Source organism: Pristiophorus japonicus, chromosome 31 (assembly GCF_044704955.1).
Source record: "Pristiophorus japonicus isolate sPriJap1 chromosome 31, sPriJap1.hap1, whole genome shotgun sequence".
Lineage (NCBI taxonomy): Eukaryota > Metazoa > Chordata > Chondrichthyes > Pristiophoridae > Pristiophorus > Pristiophorus japonicus.
In genome coordinates, this window is record NC_092007.1 from 9,204,364 (window position 1) to 9,228,486 (window position 24,123).

Below are 24,123 nucleotides of genomic sequence, written 5' to 3' on the forward strand. Positions count from 1 at the left end.
GGTGGGACAGACAGTGGTTGAGGGAAGGGGAGGGTGGGACTGGTTTGCCGCACGCTCCTTCCGCTGCCTGCGCTTGCTTTCTGCACGCTCTCGGCGACGAGACTCGAGGTGCTCAGCGCCCTCCCTGATGCACTTCCTCCACTTAGGGCGGACGGGTCTTTGGGCCAGGGGACTCCCAGGTGTCGGTGGGGGTGTTGCACTTTATCAGGGAGGCTTTGAGGGTGGTCCCTTGTAACGTTTCCTCTGCCCACCTGGGGCTCGCTTGCCGTGAAGGAGTTCCGAGTAGAGCGCTTGCTTTGGGGAGTCTCGTGTCTGGGGGCCATGCGGACAATGTGGCCCTGCCCAGCGGAGCTGGTCGAGTGTGTGGTCAGTGCTTCGATGCTGGGGATGTTGGGCCTGGTCGAGGACGCTAACGTTGGTGCGTCTGTCCTCCCGGGGGATTTGCCGGATCTTGCGGAGACATCGTTGGTGGTATTTCTCCAGCGACTTGAGGTGTCTACTGTACACGGTCCGTGTCTCTGAGCCATACAGGAGGGCGGGTATCACCACAGCCCTGTAGACCATGAGCTGGGTGGTGGATTTGAGGGCCTGGTCTTCACACCCTTCCTGTAATGTGGTGACCAGAACTGCGCGCGGTACTCCAGCTGTGGCCTAACTAGTATTGCGTACAGTTCGAGCACAACGTCCCCGCTCTTGCAGGAAGCGGTTTGGCAAATAGCGGGGCTGATATTGCAGGCTGCCCTGGAGGTGGCAATGACGGAATAAGCGCGTGTGTCTGTTGCGAGTGCTATTGATCCAGAGTGCGGTGATGGTGAAACGGGACCCGGGGGCCACCAGTCATGTGACGGACCTCTGCGAATCGTTCCTGCTCCATTACCCATTCTGCCTTGCTGTTGAAAGGCGCCATTTCTGTCAGCCAATGGTTGCAGCTGCAATTGGGGGGAGAAAATGTCCAACTTGCTGTTTCCTTTGCAATAAATCGGCAGTTGCTGTTGGTTGCCTGCGTCCTGCTGTAATACTATCCGTGGCCTGCCCACCCCCCCCCCGCCCCGGGTTAATGGATTCCATCGGATATACGGCCCAGAAACAGGCCATTCAGCCCAACCAGTGCATGCTGACGAGGCCCACATCCCATGAACGAATTGGGGTTTTTTTATGTTTAATTGTAATAGAGCTTCTCCCTGGTGGACTACCGCGGTAATGCAACGACTGACATAAAGGGTCATGTGGCAAATAGGTCACATGATGACAGTTTCGGTGTGAAGTGCCACCTTGTCGACTTGTTTGCGATCGTAAGGATATATCAGATTGGCGACGAGGGTTGGATTTTTGGATATTCCCCCCCCCCTCCCCCAGCTGAAATTTGTGTTGGTGGCTGATCCAGCCAACCAACCGAGAGACTTTGAGAGGTTCTTTGTTTGACTGAGCAGCAATTACTTCTGCATTGAGGAGGGAGAAGTGTCGTGGAGGCTCCCCCCCCCCCTGGTGGACAACTGTGGTAGTGCAACTGCTGATGCAAAGGGCAAAGTGGCAAAAGGTCAGACGATGACAGTGCCTGTGTCACGTGCCACCGCATCGCGTGCGTTCGTCAGCCAGCCTACGCCGCGCTTTAACGTTGCCTCTCCCTCTGCTTTCCCATGGTAGCCCGCGGCCAAGTGGTCCAGGCGGAGAACGTGACGGTGATGGAGGGAGACACGGCGGAGATCACCTGCAAACTGCACAGTTACGATGGGTCCATCGTGGTGATCCAGAACCCGTACCGACAGACCCTGTTCTTCAACGGCACACGAGGTACACCATTCCAGCCGGGGTCACGCTCGCGTTGCGAGGGGTGGGGCGGGGAGCGGAGGAGGGCAGTGGGTGTAGGACCGTCTCCTCCTACGGGTTTCAGACACCAAGGGGGCCTGAGATTGACGGACTCGTAACAACATCAGAAACAGGAGCAGGAGCCGGCCATTCGGCCCCTCGAGCCTGCTCCGCCATTCAATACGGTCGCGGCTGACCCGATCATGGACTCAGCTCCACTTCCCCGCCCGTTCCCCATAACCCTTCACTCCCTCATCGCTCAAAAATCTGTCTATCTCCACCTTAAATATATTCAATGACCCAGCCTCCACAGCTCTCTGGGGCAGAGAATTCCACAGATTTACAACCCTCTGAGAGAAGAAATTCCTCCTCATCTCAGTTTTAAATGGGCGGCCCCTTATTCTGAGACCATGCCCCCTAGTTCTAGTCTCCCCCATCAGTGGAAACATCCTCTCTGCATCCACCTTGTCGAGCCCCCTCATAATCTGATACGTTTCAATAAGATCACCTCTCATTCTTCTGAATTCCAATGAGTAGAGGCCCAACCTCCTCAACCTTTCCTCATAAGTCAACCCCCTCATCCCCGGAACCAACTGACTCAACCTTTCCTCATAAGTCAACCCCCTCATCCCCGGAACCAACTGACTCAACCTTTCCTCATAAGTCAACCCCCTCATCCCCGGAACCAACTGACTCAACCTTTCCTCATAAGTCAACCCCCTCGTCCCCGGAACCAACCGAGTGAACCTTCTCTGAACTGCCTGCAATGTAAGTATATCCTTTCGTAAATACGGAGACCAAAACTGCACGCAGTACTCCAGGTGTGGCCTCACCAATACCTCTGTATAACTGGAGCAAGACTTCCCTGCTTTTATACTCCATCCCCCTTTGCAATAAAGGCCAAGATACCATTGGCCTTCCTGATCACTTGCTGTACCTGCATACTATCCTTTTGTGTTTCATGCACAAGTACCCCCAGGTCCCTCTGTACTGCGGCACTTTGTAATCTTTCTCCTATTTAAATAATAACTTGCTCTTTGATTTTCTTTTCTCTGCCAAAGTGCACGACCTCACACTTTCCCACATTGTGCACCCATCTGCCAAATTCTTGCCCACTCGCTGAGCCTGCCTGTGCCCTTTTGCAGATTTCGTTGTGTCCTCCTCACACACATTGCCTTTCCTCCCATCTTTGTGCCGTCTGCAAACCTGGCTCCGTTACACCGCCCACTTCGGGGCCGGTGCCGCTGCTATTCCTTCTGGGGTTCCGGCAAGGGCCACTTTCCAGGTGGGCGGAGGCGGTGGACAGGAGGGTAGCGCTGCCGGGTAAACGCCCGCTGACGCCCGCGCGCACTGCGCTCCCGGCCGCCGAGCCCCCAGTTTGCTGCGGGCGGGAGCCGACGGCAGAACCATCGCCCAGGGGGCCGGTCTCTCCCCGACGGCGGGGATGAACTCCCGGGGGCCGAAAAACGGTTGGCGGAGTTTGTGACCATTTATTCCTTGACCGGGACTGACCTGGATGGGATTCCCACCCCACCACCCGCCCCGCGGGAAGGACTTCCGATGGGAGGGGCGGGGGGGGGGGGGGTTTTTTTTCTGGAATGTCTTTCGCGCTTTTTCTTTGCAGCTCTCCGAGCCTCCCGAATGGTCACCGGGCGGCAGACCGCCACCGCCGGCGAGATTGGCGAGCTCCCGTCTGCGGACCGGCGCCCAGCTTGGCTGCGTAGGGCTGGCTGCCCGCTAACCTTCGAGGGACCCCTTGTTGACGGGATACCCCGCCTCAGAGTACCGTGCGGCACTTCAACGGCAATCGGCCGCGCTTTGGCCGCGCAGGGGCCTTGACCAAACCGAGACACACCACAACAATGAGACGGGGCCAAAGCATTGCTTACTGCGATACAGCGGTCTTGATTAACGGCATCGAACGGCGATGGGGGCAGAGATTGCCAAACGGTGGGGGCCACTGAACCACCATTGAAGAATCCGGGGAAATTCAGCCAGTGGAGACTGTCCGGCCCGACCCGTAGCTCGCCCCGACAAATCAAAGAAAATGGCGACCGCACCCAGGGCGTCCGCCCCTTTAACAGCAGGGACGGCGCCCAGGGGGGTGGGGGAGGGGTTGGGTAGGTCACCGCCCCCCCCCCCCGGCCTCCCAGTCATCAGCGGCGCTCTGGTGACATCACAACGTCCCGCCCCTTCCGTCAAATGGGAGGTGCCGCTGCCCTCTGGGCCACCAGGGAGCGGTCCGTCCGGGACAGCAGCCTGGCACCCGAAGGGGGAGGCGTGAGGGGGAGGGTGGGGGGCGGTGGGGGGGGGGGGCGGTGCAGGGTGTGCAAGGTTGCCCCCAAAGCGAACCCGCAGGCACCGTAGTCCGGCCCGACCCCGGAGGTCGCCCCGACAAATCAAAGAAAATGGCGACCGCACCCAGGGCGTCCGCCCCTTTAACAGCAGGCACGGCGCCCAGGGGCACACAGCTTCCCGGCGGGAAGAGCTGTCGGGGGCAGCGCTCCCGTGGGGCAATAACCCGCGCGGGGAGGAAAGGGGGCCGCCGCACTGTCGGAGGGGCAGTACTGAGGGAGTGCCGCACTGTCGGAGGGGCGGTACTGAGGGAGTGTCGCACTGTCGGAGGGGCAGTACTGAGGGAGTGCTGCACTGTCGGAGGGGCAGTACTGAGGGAGCGCCGTACTGTCGGAGGGGCAGTACTGAGGGAGTGCCGCACTGTCGCAGGGGCAGTACTGAGGGAGTGCTGCACTGTCGGAGGGGCAGTACTGAGGGAGCGCCGTACTGTCGGAGGGGCAGCACTGAGGGAGTGCCGCACTGTCGGAGGGGCAGTACTGAGGGAGTGCTGCACTGTCGGAGGGGCAGCACTGAGGGAGTGCCGCACTGTCGGAGGGGCAGTACTGAGGGAGTGCTGCACTGTCGGAGGGGCAGCACTGAGGGAGCGCCGCACTGTTGGAGGGGCGGTACTGAGGGAGTGTCGCACTGTCGGAGGGGCGGTACTGAGGGAGCGCCGCACTGTCGGAGGGGCAGTACTGAGGGAGTGTCGCACTGTCGGAGGGGCGGTACTGAGGGAGCGCCGCACTGTCGGAGGGGCAGTACTGAGGGAGTGCCGCACTGTCGGAGGGGCAGTACTGAGGGAGCGCCGCACTGTCGGAGGGGCGGTACTGAGGGAGCGCCGCACTGTCGGAGGGGCAGTACTGAGGGAGCGCCGCACTGTCGGAGGGGCAGTACTGAGGGAGTGCTGCACTGTGGGAGGGGCAGTACTGAGGGAGTGCCGCACTGTCGGAGGGGCAGTACTGAGGGAGTGCCGCACTGTCGGAGGGGCAGTACTGAGGGAGTGCCGCACTGTCGGAGGGGCAGTACTGAGGCTGCACTCCAAAGTACTTTGTTGTGAGATGCTTTGAGACGTGCGGTGTGGTGAAAAGGCCATTATATATGCAAGTTCTTGTTTCTTTCCCGAATAATTCTCTTGCTGTTAACATACGTATGCACATTGCCAGTGGGACGTCAGGCAATTAAAGGTTCCACATTACAAGTGTAACACACTCCCAGAATAACAAGCTCATCTCAACCCCAGCTGTGGAATTGCAAAGCTAACAGTTTGAATTTGCATTGGCGGTTCGGCTGGTATAAGGCGACTGAATATCATCATTCACAGCACAGCTTATACTGCCGTGTCTGATTTAATATCAGTCTTTACACTTCAGTGTCGGAAGCGATATTGGATTGGCAGTGGTGGATCCTGATTAACACCGGGATACCTCCAGACTTGACCATTCCAACACACTCCTGGCCAGACTCCCACATTCTACCCGACGTAAACTAGAGGTGATCCAATACTCGGCTGCCCCCGTGTCTTAACTCACACCGAGTCTCACCCACCCATCACCCCCTGTGCTCACTGCCCCCGTGTCCTAACTCACACCGAGTCCCACTCACCCATCACCCCCTGTGCTCACTGCCCCCGTGTCTTAACTCACACCGAGTCTCACCCACCCATCACCCCCTGTGCTCACTGACCCCGTGTCCTAACTCACACCGAGTCCCACTCACCCATCACCCCCTGTGCTCACTGCCCCCATGTCCTAACTCACACCCAGTCCCACTCACCCATCACCCCCTGTGCTCACTGCCCCCGTGTCCTAACTCACACCGAGTCCCACTCACCCATCACCCCCTGTGCTCGCTGCCCCGTGTCCTAACTCACACCGAGTCCCACTCACCCATCACCCTCCTGTGCTCACTGCCCCGTGTCCTAACTCACACCCAGTCCCGCTCACCCATCAACCCCTTTTCTCACTGCCCCACGTCCTAACTCACACCGAGTCCCACTCACCCATCACCCCCTGTGCTCACTGCCCCGTGTCCTAACTCACACCGAGTCCCACTCACCCATCACCCCCTGTGCTCACTGTCCCGTGTTCTAACTCACACCCAGTCCCACTCACCCATCACCCCCTGTGCTCACTGTCCCGTGTTCTAACTCACACCCAATCCCACTCACCCATCACCCCCTCTGCTCACTGCCCCCGTGTCCTAACTCGCACCGAGTCCCACTCACCCATCACCCCCTGTGCTCACTGCCCTGTGTCCTAACTCACACCGAGTCCCACTCACCCATCACCCCCTGTGCTCGCTGCCCCGTGTCCTAACTCGCACCGAGTCCCACTCACACATCACCCGCTGTGCTCACTGTCCCCGTGTCCTAACTCGCACCGAGTCCCACTCACCATCACCCCCTGTGCTCACTGCCCCGTGTCCTAACTCACACCGAGTCATGCTCACCCATCACCCACTGTGCTCACTGCCCTGTGTCCTAACTCGCACCGAGTCCCGCTCACCCATCACCCCCTGTGCTCACTGCCCCGTGTCCTAACTCGCACCGAGTCCCACTCACCCATCACCCACTGTGCTCACTGCCCCGAGTCCTAACTCGCACCGGGTCCCGCTCACCCATCACCCCCTGTGCTCGCTGCCCCGTGTCCTAACTCACACCGAGTCCCACTCACCCATCACCCCCTGTGCTCACTGCCCCGTGTCCTAACTCACACCGAGTCCCACTCACCCATCACCCCCTGTGCTCACTGCCCCCGTGTCCTAACTCACACCGAGTCCCACTCACCCATCACCCCCTGTGCTCACTGCCCCCGTGTCCTAACTCACACCGAGTCCCACTCACCCATCACCCCCTGTGCTCGCTGCCCCGTGTCCTAACTCACACCGAGTCCCACTCACCCATCACCCCCTGTGCTCACTGCCCCCGTGTCCTAACTCACACCGAGTCCCACTCACCCATCACCCCCTGTGCTCACTGCCCCCGTGTCCTAACTCACACCGAGTCCCACTCACCCATCACCCCCTGTGCTCGCTGCCCCGTGTCCTAACTCGCACCGAGTCCCGCTCACGCATCACCCCCTGTGCTCACTGCCCCCGTGTCCTAACTCGCACCGAGTCCCGCTCACCCATCACCCCCTGTGCTCACTGCCCCCGTGTCCTAACTCGCACCGAGTCCCACTCACCCATCACCCCCTGTGCTCACTGCCCCGTGTCCTAACTCGCACCAAGTCCCACTCACCCATCACCCTCCTGTGCTCACTGCCCCGTGTCCTAACTCACACCCAGTCCCGCTCACCCATCAACCCCTTTTCTCACTGCCCCACGTCCTAACTCACACCGAGTCCCACTCACCCATCACCCCCTGTGCTCACTGCCCCGTGTCCTAACTCACACCGAGTCCCACTCACCCATCACCCCCTGTGCTCACTGTCCCGTGTTCTAACTCACACCCAGTCCCACTCACCCATCACCCCCTGTGCTCACTGTCCCGTGTTCTAACTCACACCCAATCCCACTCACCCATCACCCCCTCTGCTCACTGCCCCCGTGTCCTAACTCGCACCGAGTCCCACTCACCCATCACCCCCTGTGCTCACTGCCCTGTGTCCTAACTCACACCGAGTCCCACTCACCCATCACCCCCTGTGCTCGCTGCCCCGTGTCCTAACTCGCACCGAGTCCCACTCACACATCACCCGCTGTGCTCACTGTCCCCGTGTCCTAACTCGCACCGAGTCCCACTCACCATCACCCCCTGTGCTCACTGCCCCGTGTCCTAACTCACACCGAGTCATGCTCACCCATCACCCACTGTGCTCACTGCCCTGTGTCCTAACTCGCACCGAGTCCCGCTCACCCATCACCCCCTGTGCTCACTGCCCCGTGTCCTAACTCGCACCGAGTCCCACTCACCCATCACCCACTGTGCTCACTGCCCCGAGTCCTAACTCGCACCGGGTCCCGCTCACCCATCACCCCCTGTGCTCACTGCCCCGTGTCCTAACTCGCACCGAGTCCCACTCACCCATCACCCCCTGTGCTCCCTGCCCCGTGTCCTAACTCGCACCGAGTCCCACTCACCCATCACCCCCTGTGCTCACTGCCCCGTGTCCTAACTCACACCGAGTCCCACTCACCCATCACCCCCTGTGCTCACTGCCCCCGTGTCCTAACTCACACCGAGTCCCACTCACCCATCACCCCCTGTGCTCACTGCCCCACGTCCTAACTCACACCCAGTCCCACTCACCCATCACCCCCTGTGCTCACTGCCCCGTGTCCTAACTCGCACCGAGTCCCACTCATCCATCACCCCCTGTGCTCACTGCCCCCGTGTCCTAACTCACACCGAGTCCCACTCACCCATCACCCCCTGTGCTCGCTGACCTACATTGGCTCCCAGTTAAGCAATGCCTCGATTTCAAAATTATCATCCTTGTTTACAAAACTCCTCCTGCCCCTACACCCCTCCCTATCTCTGTAACCTCCTCCAGCCCCTACACCCCTCCCTATCTTTGTAACCTCCTCCAGCCCCTACACCCCTCCCTCTCTCTGTAACCTCCTCCAGCCCCTACACCCCTCCCTATCTCTGTAACCTCCTCCAGCCCCTACACCCCTCCCTATCTCTGTAACCTCCTCCAGCCCCTACACCCCTCACTCTCTCTGTAACCTGCTCTAGCCCCTACACCTCTCACTAACTCTGTAACCTCCTCCAGCCCCTACACCCCTCACTCTCTGTAACTTGCTCCAGCCTCTACACCCCTCCCTATCTCTGTAACCTCCTCCAGCCCCTACATCCCTCCCTATCTCTGTAACCTCCTCCAGCCCATACACCCCTCCCTATCTCTGTAACCTCCTCCATCCCATACACCCCTCCCTATCTCTGTAATCTCCTCCAGCCCATACACCCTTCCCTATCTCTGTAACCACCTGCCCTTACACCCCTCCCTATCTCTGTAATCTCCTCCAGCCCTTACACCTTTCCCTATCTCTGTAACCGCCTGCCCCTACACCCCTCCCTATCTCTGTAACCTCCTCCAGCCCCTACAACCCTCCCTATCTCTGTAACCCCCTGCCCCTACACCCCTCCCTATCTCTCTAACCTCCTCCAGCCCCTACACCCCTCCCTATCTCTGTAGCCCCCTCCAGCCCCTACACCCCTCCCCATCTCTGTAACCTCCTCCAGCCCCACAACCCCTCGAGATGTCTGCACTCCTCTAATTCTGCCCTCCTGAACATCTCTGATTATAATCGCTCCACCATCGGTGGCCGGGCCTTCTGTTGCCTATGTCAGGGGTGGTTTTCAGCGGGTCACTTTTCCCTTCTGACCTTATTTGAGCAGTTCCGAATCGCTCCCACACCCTTGATTCTCGACACTGGAATTATGAAGGGACTCTGACAGACTTGAACAGACAATCGGTTTCAAGGTAGGAAGCAGGTATGGCTTTATTGTGTTTAAAAAGAAGTAAAAGGCACACCTTTAATAACACACACAGACCAATACACACTGAGGGGTACAACACATTGAATAAATTGTCCAATTACAGCCTGTGGGGAAAAGAATACAGCTTAAACTCTAAATGGAGTAAAGGGGAGAATGCAGATACATTAACACAAGTTATCCCAGCCTCCCTCCTCTCAATTCCCCTAACTAGCTAAGTTATAGCTCTCAGGGTTCAGGGGCCATGTTCACCAATCCCTTTAGACAGTTGCCGGTGAATCACGGTTTCGGGGTTCGCTGCACTTGGCCTTCTAGGCGAGCCGTACCCCGGACGGAGGAGAGGACTTCGGACTGCGTAGTCTTCGGTTGGGGTGAGTCCGCTGATGCGGAAAGTCGCGTTTTGGATGTCTGGGGATAAGTACCCACTTTCTTTGGTTAGGAATAGTTTCAGTTAGTCCTTTTTGGTCCTTTCTCCCCCGTTGGGTCATTCAGAAGTAGATTGTAGAGTGGAAATGAATGTCGATTCTTCGGTTTTTGCTGAGTTGGTTTCGGTCGGTCGTTTCGCAGGTTGTGGTGGCCCGGGTTTGTCAATTTGGTTGCTGACAACCTTCCGTTTCATGGGCCTCGTGCTCGGTCGGTCCTTGATGACTTCTGGTAGTTTCCTTCACTACTTCATTTCTTCACTGTCGAGAAAGCAGGCTGCTTGTGTCTGTGTCTGTGTTCCAGTCTGTGTCCTTGTTCGAGTCTGTGTGAGTTCCAGTCTGTGTCAGTTCAAGTCTGTATCCTTTCCTGGTAAAACTGGGAATAGATATATCCCAAAAAAAAGGCTTCCTTATCCCCCATCAAATCTAGCTCAGCTCTTTTTTTTCGATTGTAGAGCCCAGCTAACTGAAACTTGATTAAGTGGTTTTAATCTGGCGTTAATAGGCTTTTTGAAGTTGGTGAGCTCTCGTCCATTGTGCGAGTCTGTCCTGAGCCAGATATTTCTATGCCTGTTGAAAAGGTGTTGGAATATGTCTGTGACATTTGGGTCCTCTGGGTGGGATGGATAAACAGTTCCCAGGCAATTTGGTTAGCTCCAATGTCCAAACTGGCCCTTTAGAGATTAACCCCACCCCAACATTCATCTTTTTAAAATCCCAAATTCAATTAAAGTTCGTAGTTTCTTCCATGTGCACTTTAGGATCTCAAACTTTCTGGTAGGTAGTTCCAAATTAAATTCCCTTTCCTATGAGTCCAAACACTGGGGGAGGGAGGCTCTCCATGAATGCATTCCCTTTTATCCCCTGTAGGCCTCGTCTGGCCCTTTAAACTCATTTTAAAAGTCCAGATTCTTCTCCTCTGCAGGGGAAAGGTACCAGGAATCCTTGCGAAATATTGGTAAATTCTACACCTGGGCCTCAAGCTCTGGAACTCCCTCCCTAAACCTCTCCGCCTCTCTCTCTCCTCCTTCAAGACGCTCCGTAAAACCCACCTCCTTGACCCAGCTTTTGGTCACCTGCGCTAATTTCTCCTTATGCGGCTCGGGGTCAAACCTTTTAGCGCGTAACACTCCTGTGAAGCGCCTCGGGATGTGTCACTACGTTAAAGGCGCTATATAAATGCAAGTTGAGTCCGATCCATAAGACCATAAGAAATAGGAGCAGGAGTCGGCCATTCGGCCCCTCGAGCCTGCTCCACCATTTAATAAGATCATGGCTGATCCGATCATGGACTCAGCTCCACTTCCCCGCCCGCTCCCCATAACCCTTCACTCCCTTATCGCTCAAAAATCTGTCTATCTCCGCCTTAAATATATTCAATGACCCAGCCTCCACAGCTCTCTGGGGCAGAGAATTCCACAGATTTACAACCCTCTGAGAGAAGAAATTCCTCCTCATCTCAGTTTTAAATGGGCGGCCCCTTATTCTAAGACCATGCCCCCTAGTTCTAGTCTCCCCCATCAGTGGAAACATCCTCTCTGCATCCACCTTGTCGAGCCCCCTCTTAATCTGATACGTTTCGATAAGATCACCTCTCATTCTTCTGAATTCCAATGAGTAGAGGCCCAACCTCCTCAACCTTTCCTCATAAGACAACCCCCTCATCCCCGGAATCAACCGAGTGAACCTTCTCTGAACTGCCTCCAAAGCAAGTATATCCTTTCGTAAATATGGAGACCAAAACTGCGCGCAGTACTCCAGGTGTGGCCTCACCAATACTCCGTACAGTTGTAGCAGGACTTCCCTGCTTTTATACCTTGGTTAGGACACGGGGGCAGCAGAGTTTTGGATGAGCTGATGGTTACGGAGGGTTAGGGGGAAGGTGGGAGGGCCTGGACGGGAAGATGTTGGACTAGTCGGTGTCTGGGGGTGGGTAACAGAGGCACGGGTGAGGGTTTCAGCAGCCGATAAGCTGAGTCGGGGGGGGGGGAGGGGTGGAGTCGGGCGATGTTACGGAGGTGGGAATCGACAGTTGTGGTGACGGAGGGGATATGGGGCCGAAATGGATTGAATTCCGCAACAGACAGGTAATGAGGTGAAGGAGGGAACAGTTCACCAACAGACTGCAATGTTGGGGGTGCGATTACCAAGTTTGCAGATGATACGAAAATCGGCCGAGGGGTTGATAATGAAGAAGAAAGCTGTGGACTGCAGGAAGCTATCAATGAACTGGTCAGGCGGGCAGTACAGTGGCAAATGGAGTTCAATCCAGAGAAGTGTGAGGTAATGCATTTGGGGAGGGCTAAGAAGGCAAGGGAACACACATTAAATGGTCGTACACTGAGCAGTGTAGAGGAACAGAGGGACCTTGGAGTGCAGGTCCACAGATCCCTGAAGGTAGCAGGCCAGGTGGATGAGAACATAAGAACATAAGAATTAGGAACAGGAGTAGGCCATCTAGCCCCTCGAGCCTGCTCCGCCACTCAACAAGATCATGGCTGATCTGGCCGTGGACTCAGCTCCACTTACCCGCCCGCTCCCCGTAACCCTTAATTCCCTTATTGGTTAAAAATCTATCTATCTGTGACTTGAATACATTCAATGAGCTAGCCTCATCTGGTTCCTTGGGCAGAGAATTCCACAGATTCACAACCCTCTGGGAGAAGAAATTCCTTCTCAACTGGGTTTTAAATTGGCTCCCCCGTATTTTGAGGCTGTGCCCCCTAGTTCTAGTCTCCCCGACCAGTGGAAACAACCTCTCTGCCTCTACCTTGTCTATCCCTTTCATTATTTTAAATGTTTCTATAAGATCACCCCTCATCCTTCTGAACTCCCAACGAGTAAAGATCCAGTCTACTCAATCTATCATCATAACGTAACCCCCTCATCTCCGGAATCAGCCGAGTGAATCGTCTCTGTACCCCCTCCAAAGCTGGTATATCCTTCCTTAAGTAAGGTGACCAAAACTGCACGCAGTACTCCAGGTGCGGCCTCACCAATACCCTGTACAGTTGCAGCAGGACCTCCCTGCTTTTGTACTCCATCCCTCTCACAATGAAGGCCAACATTCCATTCACCTTCCTGATTACCTGCTGCACCTGCAAACTAACTTTTTGGGTTAAGAAGGCATACGTGATACTTGCCTTTATTAACCGAGGCATGGAATACAAGAGCAGGGAGGTTATACTTGAACTGTATAAAACACTGGTTAGGCCACAGCTGGAGTACTGCGTGCAGGTCTGGTCACCACATGACAGGAAAGATGTGATTGCACTGGAGAGGGTGCAGAGGAGATTTACCAGGATGTTGCCGGGACTGGAGAGTTTTAGCGATGAGGAAAGATTGGATCGGCTGGGGTTGTTTACTTTGGAACAGAGGAGGCTGAGGGGAGACCTGATTGAGGTGTATAAAATGATGAGGGGCCTGGATAGACTGGATAGGACGGATCTGTTTCCCTTGGCAGAGGGGTCAACAACCAGGGGGCACGGATTGAAAGTAATTGGGGGGGAGGTTTAGAGGGGATTTGAGGGGAAATATCTTCACCCAGAGGGTGGTGGGGGTCTGGGGATGGAACTCACGGCCTGAAAGGGTGGTAGAGGCAGAAACCCTCACCACATTTAAACAGTACCTGGATGTACACTTGAAGTGCCGTAACCTACAGGGCTACGGACCCAGAGCGGGAAAGTGGGATTAGGCTGGGTAGCTCTTGGTCGGCCGGCACGGACACGATGGGCCGAAATGGCCTCCTTCCGTGCCGTAAATCTCGGTGATTGTATGATCAGCCCAACTTATTTAGGTGAATCGCAAGAACAGAAATAGCCGAAGTAGATAACTGGAAATTATTGGGGTATTATGAGAAGGAATATAATGCAAATACAACCCGAGATCAGTAATGAAAGTTAGTTTAATCAGGATGAAAGGGAGTGCATTAAGGAATCGGGAGTCTATGAATGAACACGGAGATTGAAATGAATAAATTTAGCATTTTGCATTTATAGAGCAGAGATGCTGACAGGAGTGAATCATTCCATTTTACACACTGTGCACTGTACATGTACGTGCACAGGAGCCGTAAGACAAAGGACCTCCACCAGCCTGTCCTCGCCGCCCAGCACTGCCCCCCCCGAGTCATCAAGATCCACGGCGCGGCCCTGGGCAACGTGGACCATTTCCCATACCTCGGGAGCCTCTTATCAACAAGAGCAGACATCGACACCGCCTCCAGTGCACTAGTGCAGCCTTCGGCCGCTTGAGGAAAAGTGTGTTCGAAGACCAGGCCCTCAAATCCACCACCAAGCTCATGGTCTACAGGGCTGTAGTGATACCCGCCCTCCTGTATGGCTCAGAGACATGGACCGTGTACAGTAGACACCTCAAATCGCTGGAGAAATACCACCAACGATGTTTCCGCAAGATCCTGCAAATCCCCCGGGAGGACAGACGCACCAACGTTAGCGTCCTCGACCAGGCCCAACATCCCCAGCATCGAAGCACTGACCACACTCGACCAGCTCCGCTGGGCGGGGCCACATTGTCCGCATGGCCCCCAGACACGAGACTCCCAAAGCAAGCGCTCGACTCGGAACTCCCACACGTCAAGCGAGCCAAAGGTGGGCAGAGGAAACGTTACAAGGGACCACCCTCAAAGCCTCCCTGATAAAGTGCAACATTCCCACCAACACCTGGGAGTCCCCTGGCCCAAAGACCAGTCCCGCCCTAAGTGGAGGAAGTGCATCCGGGAGGGCGCTGAGCACCTCGAGTCTCGTCGCCGAGAGCGTGCAGAAACCAAGCGCAGGCAGCGGAAGGAGCGTGCGGCAAACCAGTCCCACCCTCCCCTTCCCTCAACGTCTATCTGTCCCACCTGTGACAGGGACTGTGGCTCTCGTATTGGAATGTTCAGCCAGCTAAGGACTCATGTTAAGAGAGGAAGCAAGTCTTCCTCGATTCCGAGGGACTGCCCGTGATGATGATGACAGTACCAGACGGGAGTGAATCGTTCCCGGTTACCTGCTGTGAACTGCGAGGGATCGGGGCGGAGGAGCGGCAAGAGATCGGGGGCGGAGGAGCGGCGAGAGATCGGGGGCGAAGGAGCGGCGAGAGATCGGGGCGGAGGAGCGGCGAGAGATCGGGGGCGGAGGAGCGGCGGGAGATCGGGGGCGGAGGAGCGGCGAGAGATCGGGGCGGAGGAGCGGCGAGAGATCGGGGCGGAGGAGCGGCGAGAGATCGGGGCGGAGGAGCGGAGAGAGATCGGGGGCGGAGGAGCGGCGAGAGATCGGGGGCGGAGGAGCGGCGAGAGATCGGGGGCGGAGGAGCGGCGAGAGATCGGGGGCGGAGGAGCGGCGAGAGATCGGGGGCGGAGGAGCGGCGAGAGATCGGGGGCGGAGGAGCGGCGAGAGATCGGGGCGGAGGAGTATCGAGAGATCGGGGGCGGAGGAGCGGCGAGAGATCGGGGGCGGAGGAGCGGCGAGAGATCGGGGCGGAGGTGAGGCGAATGAGAGTTCGGGGCCCAGAAGAGCCGAGGGACCAGGGGCCCAGGGCCCAGCCCACACTGTGCGATATGTGCGCACTGGGTCCGTGCAGCAGAGCTGGTCTCCAGTCGTCCTGGTTAACCCTTGCTACTGGACCGAGACCTCGCTCTGTCAAGCCCCATGTGGTGGCTGGTGTACAACGGTCACCCCACGTTAAAACAATCCACCCACTCTTCAATCGGAGTTCAGGACTGGAACATCGGCTCCTTCATTGAAACATCTGTGAACTCATGGAAGCAAGTCATCCTGGTTCGAGGGACCGCCTATGATGCTGACACTGAGTCACACACCCATACACACACCCATACACACGCACACACGGGCTGTACAGTCGGTAATGATACAGCAGGCATCATTCATCCACATTCAATGCCATTTGAACTCTGTATGAGTTTAGCGGGCGCTAACAGTTCTCGTAATATCGATTTATGGTGTTAATCATTGGAAAGTCTTGTGAACTGGATTACGGGAAGAAAGCAGATTTATCGCCGAAGAGTTGAGCAGATGAAACCCAGGCAGATTCTCCAAGTGCAATAATTCACGGGTTTTATGTGCCGAGATGTACCATATCCTTTACAACCTAATTATTACTGGGACTCCAAGCTATGAATGTATTAAGTCCCAATGATTTCAACGGCACGTTACAATATCATCTTTGCAAAATTGAATCTTTGCCGTTTATATTCAATTTAAGGAATACATCCGGCCTTTCAATTCCATTTTCCCCATCCTCTAACTCATGCCAGTGCCTTGCTTACGATTCCATCGTTCAATACAACTCTTCTAACCTGTATCGAACCGTGATTAGACCACACTTGGAGCACCGTGCACAGTTCTGGTCTCCATATACCTGGGTTAGCCCACACTTGGAGCACCGTGCACAGTTCTGGTCTCCATATACCTGGGTTAGCCCACACTTGGAGCACTGTGTACAGTTCTGGTCTCCATATACCTGGGTTAGACCACACTTGGAGCACCGTGCACAGTTCTGGTCTCCATATACCTGGGTTAGACCACACTTGGAGCACCGTGCACAGTTCTGGTCTCCATATACCTGGGTTAGACCACACTTGGAGCACCGTGCACAGTTCTGGTCTCCATATACCTGGGTTAGACCACACTTGGAGCACTGTGCACAGTTCTGGTCTCCATATCCCTGGGTTAGACCACACTTGGAGCACTGTGCACAGTTCTGGTCTCCATATACCTGGGTTAGACCACACTTGGAGCACTGTGTACAGTTCTGGTCTCCATATACCTGGGTTAGACCACACTTGGAGCACTGTGCACAGTTCTGGTCTCCATATACCTGGGTTAGACCACACTTGGAGCACTGTGCACAGTTCTGGTCTCCATATACCTTGGTTAGACCACACTTGGAGCACTGTGTACAGTTCTGGTCTCCATATACCTGGGTTAGACCACACTTGGAGCACCGTGCACAGTTCTGGTCTCCATATACCTGGGTTAGACCACACTGTCGGAGGGGCAGTACTGAGGGAGTGCTGCACTGTCAGAGGGGCAGTATTGAGGGAGTGCTGCACTGTGGGAGGGCCAGTACTGAGGGAGTGCCGCACTGTCGAAGGGGCAGTACTGAAGGAGCGCTGCACTGTCGGGGGGGCAGTACTGAGGGAGTGCCGCACTGTCGGAGGAGTGGGTCTGATGGAGTGCCGCACTGTTGGAGATGCCGTCTTTCGGATGAGACATTAAACCGAGGCCCCGTCTGCCCTCTCAGGTGGATGTAAAAGATCCCGGGGCCACTATTTGGAAGAAGAGCAGGGGGAGTTCTCCCCGGTGTCCTGGGGCCAATATTTATCCCTCAACCAACATGACAAAAACAGATGTGATCCGGGTCATTATCACATTGCTGTGTGTGGGAGCTTGCTGTGCGCAAATTGCCTGCCGCGTTTCCCACAATTCAACAGTGAGCACACTCCAAAAGTACTTCATTGGCTGTGAGGCACTTTGGGATGTCCTGAGGTTTTGAAAGGCGCTATATAAATGCAAGTCTGTCTGTTCTCTGCGAGTGGCGAGACGGAATCAGAAGAGGCCTTTGGCTCAGTGCATCAACCTTAACCGATCGTCTCATCTCACTGCACTTGTCCAGCCTCCTCTCTCCCTTCCAGTTGGCCTGTCAGACTTCTTCGAACATCGCTGACAGAGGATTAACGTGATTGACAGATGTCTCCTGCTCTCACTCTCTGTTTGACAGTCCTTGTCAATCACCCACTGAAAATATCCTTGCTCTGTTCTCCCAGCGCACTATCGATTGCCATGCCTCCGTTACCTCCAGATTTGGCTATGACAACACACTCCTGGCCGGCCTCCCACGTTCTACCCGACATAAACTAGAGGTGATCCAAAACTCAGCTGTCCCCGTATCCTAACTCACACCGAGTCCCACTCACCCATCACCCCCTGTGCTCGCTGCCCCGTGTCCTAACTCACACCGAGTCCCGCTCACCCATCACCCCCTGTGCTCACTGCCCCGCGTCCTAACTCGCACCGAGTCCCACTCACCCATCACCCCCTGTGCTCACTGCCCCGTGTCCTAACTCGCACCGAGTCCCACTCACCCATCACCCCCTGTGCTCACTGCCCCATGTCCTAACTCACACCCAGTCCCACTCACCCATCACCCCCTGTGCTCACTGCCCCATGTCCTAACTCACACCCAGTCCCACTCACCCATCACCCCCTGTGCTCACTGCCCCGTGTCCTAACTCGCACCGAGTCCCACTCACCCATCACCCCCTGTGCTCACTGCCCCGTGTCCTAACTCGCACCGAGTCCCACTCACCCATCACCCCCTGTGCTCACTGCCCGGTGTCCTAACTCACACCCAGTCCCACTCACCCATCACCCCCTGTGCTCACTAACCCCGTGTCCTAACTCACACCGAGTCCCACTCACCCATCACCCCCTGTGCTCACTGCCCCGTGTCCTAACTCACACCGAGTCCCACTCACCCATCACCCCCTGTGCTCACTGACTGACATTGGCCTCCGATTAAGCAACGCCTCGATTTCAAAATTCTCATCCTTGTTTTCAAATCTCTTTTCACCCCTCCCTATCTCTGTAACCTCCTCCAGCCCCTGCACCCCTCCTGATCTCCGTAACCTCCTCCGGCCCCTACACCCCTCCATATCTCTGTAACCCCCTCCAGCCTCAACACCACTCCCTACCTCTGTAACCTCCTCCAGTCCCTACACCCCTCCCTATCTCTGTAACCCCTCCAGCCCCTACACCCCTCCCTATCTCTGTAACCTCCTCCAGCCCCGACACCCCTCCCTATCTCTGTAACCTCCTCCAGCCCCTACACCCCTCCCTATCTCTGTAACCCCTCCAGCCCCTACACCCCTCCCTATCTCTGTAACCTCCTCCAGCCCCTACACCACTCCCTATCTCTGTAACCCGCTCCAGCCCCTACACCCCTCCCTATCTCTGTAACCGCCTCCAGCCCCCACACCCCTCCCTATCTCTGTAACCCCCTCCAGCCCCTACACCCCTCCCTATCTCTGTAACCCCTCCAGCCCCTACACCCCTCCCTATCTCTGTAACCTCCTCCAGCCCCTACACCACTCCCTATCTCTGTAACCCGCTCCAGCCCCTACACCCCTCCCTATCTCTGTAACCTCCTCCAGCCCCTACACCCCTCCCTATCTCTGTAACTACCTCCAGCCCCTACACCCCTCCCTATCTCTGTAACCTCCCCCAGCCCCTACACCCCTCCGTATCTCTGTAACCTCCTCCAGCCCCTACACCCCTCCCTATCTCTGTAACCTTCTCCAGCCCCACAACCCCCCGAGATCTCTGCGCTCCTCTAATTCTGCCCTCCTGACCATCCCTGATTAGAATCGCTCCACCATCGGTGGCCGTGCCTTCTGTTGCCTGGGCCCCAAGCTCTGGAACTCCCTCCCTAAACCTCTCCGCCTCTCTAAACCTCTCTCTCCTCCTTCAAGACGCTCCTGAAAACCCACCTCTTTCACCAGGTTCTTGGTCACCTGGGCTAATTTCCGCTCGGTGTCACATGTTACGTCTCACAACTCTCCTGTGGGGCGCCTTGAGGACGTTTGACTCCGTCAAAGGCGCTATATAGACGCCCATTGCTGTTGCTGAATGATCTCCTGAAAGCGAGAGACTGGACGACAAACGCAGTGAGCTGTCGAAGTAATGTGTCCAATGCAAGGCTGTGCTCGCCCCCGCAGTCTCGACCCTCCCACTCCCGCCGATCACCAATCACCGACCGAGGGCCCATTCTCTCCCCAGCACCTCCGCCTCCCCTCCTGCGTCAGTGTGGGTGGGACAGCGTGGGTCAAAAAACCACTGTGCGTTGCATGACATGGAATCACATCGAGTGTACCGCACAGGAAGAGGCCGTTCGGTCCCAGCGCTCCGTGCTGGGGGTTTATACCCCACACCAGCCCCCTCCCTCCTCTCTCCATCTCACCCCATCACCATCTCCTTCTATTCCTTTCTCCCTCATGTCTTTATACAACTTCCCCTGGATCTTTTATCTGAGAGGGCAAACGGGGCCTCGTTTTAACGTCTCATCTGAATGACCGCCCCTCCGACAGTGCGGGGCTCCCTCAGTACTGCCCCTCCGACAGTGCGGCACTCCCTCAGTACTGCCCCTCCGACAGTGCGGCGCTCCCTCAGTACTGCCCCTCCCACAGTGCGGCGCTCCCTCAGTACTGCCCCTCCGACAGTGCGGCGCTCCCTCAGTACTGCCCCTCCGACAGTGCGGCGCTCCCTCAGTACTGCCCCTCCGACAATGCGGCGCTCCCTCAGTACTGCCCCTCCGACAGTGCGGTGCTCCCTCAGTACTGCCCCTCCGACAGTGAGGCGCTCCCTCAGTACTGCCGCTCCCTCAGTACTGCCCCTCCGACAGTGCGGTGCTCCCTCAGTACTGCCCCTCCGACAGTGCGGTGCTCCCTCAGTACTGCCCCTCCGACAGTGCGGTGCTCCCTCAGTACTGCCCCTCCGACAGTGCGGTGCTCCCTCAGTACTGCCCCTCCGACAGTGCGGTGCTCCCTCAGTACTGCCCCTCCGACAGTGCGGCGCTCCCTCAGTACTGCCCCTCTGATAGTGCAGCGCTCCCTCAGTACTGCCCCTCCGACAGTGCGGCGCTCCCTCAGTACTGCCCCTCTGATAGTGCAGCGCTCCCTCAGTACTGCCCCTCCGACAGTGCTGGGCTCCCTCAGTACTGCCCCTCCGACAGTGCGGCGCTCCCTCAGTACTGCCCCTCCGACAGTGCGGCGCTCCCTCAGTACTGCCCCTCTGATAGTGCAGCACTCCCTCAGTACCACCCCTCCGACAGTGCGGCGCTCCCTCAGTACTGCCTCTCTGATAGTGCAGCACTCCCTCAGTACTGCCCCTCCGACAGTGCGGCGCTCCCTCAGTACCGCCCCTCCGACAGTGCGGCGCTCCCTCAGTACTGCCCCTCCGACAGTATGGCGCTCCCTCAGTACTGCCCCTCCAACAGTATGGCGCTCCCTCAGTACTGCCCCTCCGACAGTATGGCGCTCCCTCAGTATTGCCCCTCCGACAGCACAGTACCCACAGCCTTCTGACTCAAGAGGTGAGGGTGCTGCCCACTGAGCCACAGGTAGCACTGGCTTAGGGATGGGAGGGGGATGAGGAGGGGAGGGAGTAAGGGTAGGGAGTGGAGGGTGAGGGGAGAGGGGCGAGTAAGGAGGGAGTTGAGGGGGATGGGGGGTGAGAGAGATGAGGAGGGGAGGGAGAGGAGGAGAGTAAGGAGGGAGGGGCGGGGGATGTAGAGGGGGATGGGGAGGTGAGGAGGACTAGGAGGGGAGGGAGTAGCAGAGTAAGGAGGGAGAGGAGAGAGATGTGGAGGGGGATGGGGAGGTGAAGGGGACAAGGGGAGAGAGGAGGAGGAGAGTAAGGAGGGAGGCACACGGCTTGTGCCCTTGGCTGGGAGCAGGACAGCACAAGCAGTCTCCCTGGCAGGGCACCCCTCCGCTGTGCCAGCGCTGATTGGGCGAGGCAGTAGCGTGATGCCCCCACAGGCGAATAGCCCGCAGGCGCTCGCAGTCTGCGCTGACATGGGGGTGGCACCCCGGGGACCTGCTGCTCTCTCACTCGGTCCTGGGGAGGGGTGATCACCAGGAGAACAGTAAGGTGTTAAATGAATGTGAGGGTGGTTGTGATGGAGGGGCTGGGATCTCCCACATTCAGTGCCCACCCACGCATTGTTCCCACACTCGATATTCTGCTCTCTCTCCTGTTCCCTCTCTCTCTCTCTCTCCTCTTCTCTCTCCTGTTCCCTCTCTCTCTCTCCTGCTCTCTCATCTGTTCCCTCTCTCTCTCTCTCTCCTGCTCTCTCTTCTGTTCCCTCTCTCTCTCTCCTGCTCTCTCTCCTGTTCCCTCTCTCTCTCCCCTGCTCTCTCTCCTGTTCCCTCTCTTTCCTGCTCTCTCTCCTGTTCCCTCTCTCTCTCCCCTGCTCTCTCTCCTGTTCCCTCTCTTTCCTGCTCTCTCTCCTGTTCCCTCTCTCTCTCCTGTTCCCTCTCTCTCTCCTGTTCCCTCTCTCTCTCTCTTCTCTTCTCTCTCCTGTTCCCTCTCTTTCCTGCTCTCTCTCCTGTTCCCTCTCTCTCTCCCCTGCTCTCTCTCCTGTTCCCTCTCTCTCTCCCCTGCTCTCTCTCCTGTTCCCTCTCTCCCCTGCTCTCTCTCCTGTTTCCTCTCTCTCTCTCCTGCTCTCTCTCCTTTTCCCTCTCACTCTCTCACCCTCTTTCTCTTCCTTTCTCTTGTTCTGACTCCCTTTCTCCTATCCTGCCTCACACACTCTCTCTCTCCTATTCTGCCTCACACACTCTCTCACTCTCCTTCTCCCACTCCCACACTCTCTCCTCATCCCACTCACACACTTTCTCTCCTTATCCCACTCAGACACACTTTCTCTCCTTATCCCACTCAGACACTCTCTCTCTCCTTATCCCACTCCCACACTCCCTCTCTCCTACTCCGATTCACACACTCTCTCTCTCCTTATCCCACTCCCACACTCCCTCTCTCCTACTCCGATTCACACACTCTCTCATTCCTTATCCCACTCACACACTCTCTCTCTTCTTAGCCCACTCACACACTCTCTCTCCCCTTATCCCACACACACTCTCTCTCTCTCCTTATCCAACTCCCACACTCTCTCTCTCCTTATCCCACTCCCACACTCTCTCTCTCCTTAGCCCACTCACACACTCTCTCTCTCCTTATCCCACACACACTCTCTCTCTCTCCTTATCCAACTCCCACACTCTCTCTCTCCTTATCCCACTCCCACACTCTCTCTCTCCTTAGCCCACTCACACACTCTCTCTCTCTTTATCCCACTCACGCACTCTCTCTCTCCTTATCCCACTCACGCACTCTCTCTCTCCTTATCCCACTCACACGCTCTCTCTCTCCTTATCCCACTCGCGCACTCTCTCTCTCCTTATCCCACTCCCACACTCTTTCTCTCCTGCTCCGACACACACTCCCTCTCTCCTGCTCCGACACACACTCCCTCTCTCCCCACACCCCCATAGTTCTCAGCCTCTCCCCTCTCACCCATTCGCTCGCTGGTATCGTGGCACAGAGGGAGAACACGAGTGTCGCAGAAAGCGGGGCATATGGTCTGTCGATAGGAGCTGGTTTGTTCCCTGGCCTGAAGGGGTTAAATCCGATTGAGGAGTTTTTAACCCCTGATTGATTCCTGAACTCCAGTGTTTGCACACAGACATTTAAATATGATTTATTTAAAAGATGAGAGAGGCTGATATCTGATCGATTTCAGTGAATCGAACCATTTCACAGAGCAATTAGAATATACTGTCTGCCAAATATCATCTTAACCCTCTCACCCCCCTCTCCCCAGTTACAGACACTGCTCCCTATCGGAGAGGATTAACCCACTCACCCCCCTCTCCCCAGTTACAGACCCTGCTCCCTATCGGAGAGGATTAACCCTCTCAACACCCTCTCCCCAGTTACAGACCCTGTTCCCTATCGGAGGGGATTAACCCTCTCACCCCCCTCTCCCCAGTTACAGACCCTGCTCCCTATCGGAGAGGATTAACCCTCTTACCCCCCTCTCCCCAGTTACAGACCCTGCTCCCTATCAGAGGGGATTAACCCTCTCACCCCCCCTCTCCCCAGTTACAGACCCTGTTCCCTATCGGAGAGGATTAACCCTCTCAACACCCTCTCCCCAGTTACAGACCCTGTTCCTATTGGAGAGGATTAACCCTCTCAACGCCCTCTCCACAGTTACAGACCTTGTTCCCTATCGGAGGGGGATTAACCCTCTCAATCCCCTCTCCCCAGTTACAGACCCTGTTCCCTATCGGAGGGGGATTAACCCTCTCAACCCCTCTCCCCAGTTACAGACCCTGCTCCCTAAACCCTCTCACCCCCCTCTCCCCAGTTACAGACCCTGCTCCCTATCGGAGAGGATTAACCCTCTCAACCCCCTCTCCCCAGTTACAGACCCTGTTCTCTATCGGAGGGGATTAACCCTCTCACCCCCCACTCTCCCCAGTTCCAGACCCTGTTCCCTTTCGGAGGGAATTAAACCTCTCACCCACCTCCCTCC

The 24,123-nt window shown here is 56.6% G+C and overlaps 1 protein-coding gene across 2 annotated transcripts in view; it reads left to right on the forward strand.

Annotated features, from left to right (window-relative positions):
* Positions 1-24,123, forward strand: part of cadm4 (cell adhesion molecule 4) — a 373,773-nt gene that overhangs the window by 241,822 nt on the left and 107,828 nt on the right. For both annotated transcript variants that reach the window (XM_070868960.1, XM_070868961.1), the window contains exon 2: positions 1,645-1,791. In XM_070868960.1, coding sequence (XP_070725061.1) covers positions 1,645-1,791 — 147 coding nt within the window. The remainder of the gene's footprint in view (positions 1-1,644; positions 1,792-24,123) is intronic.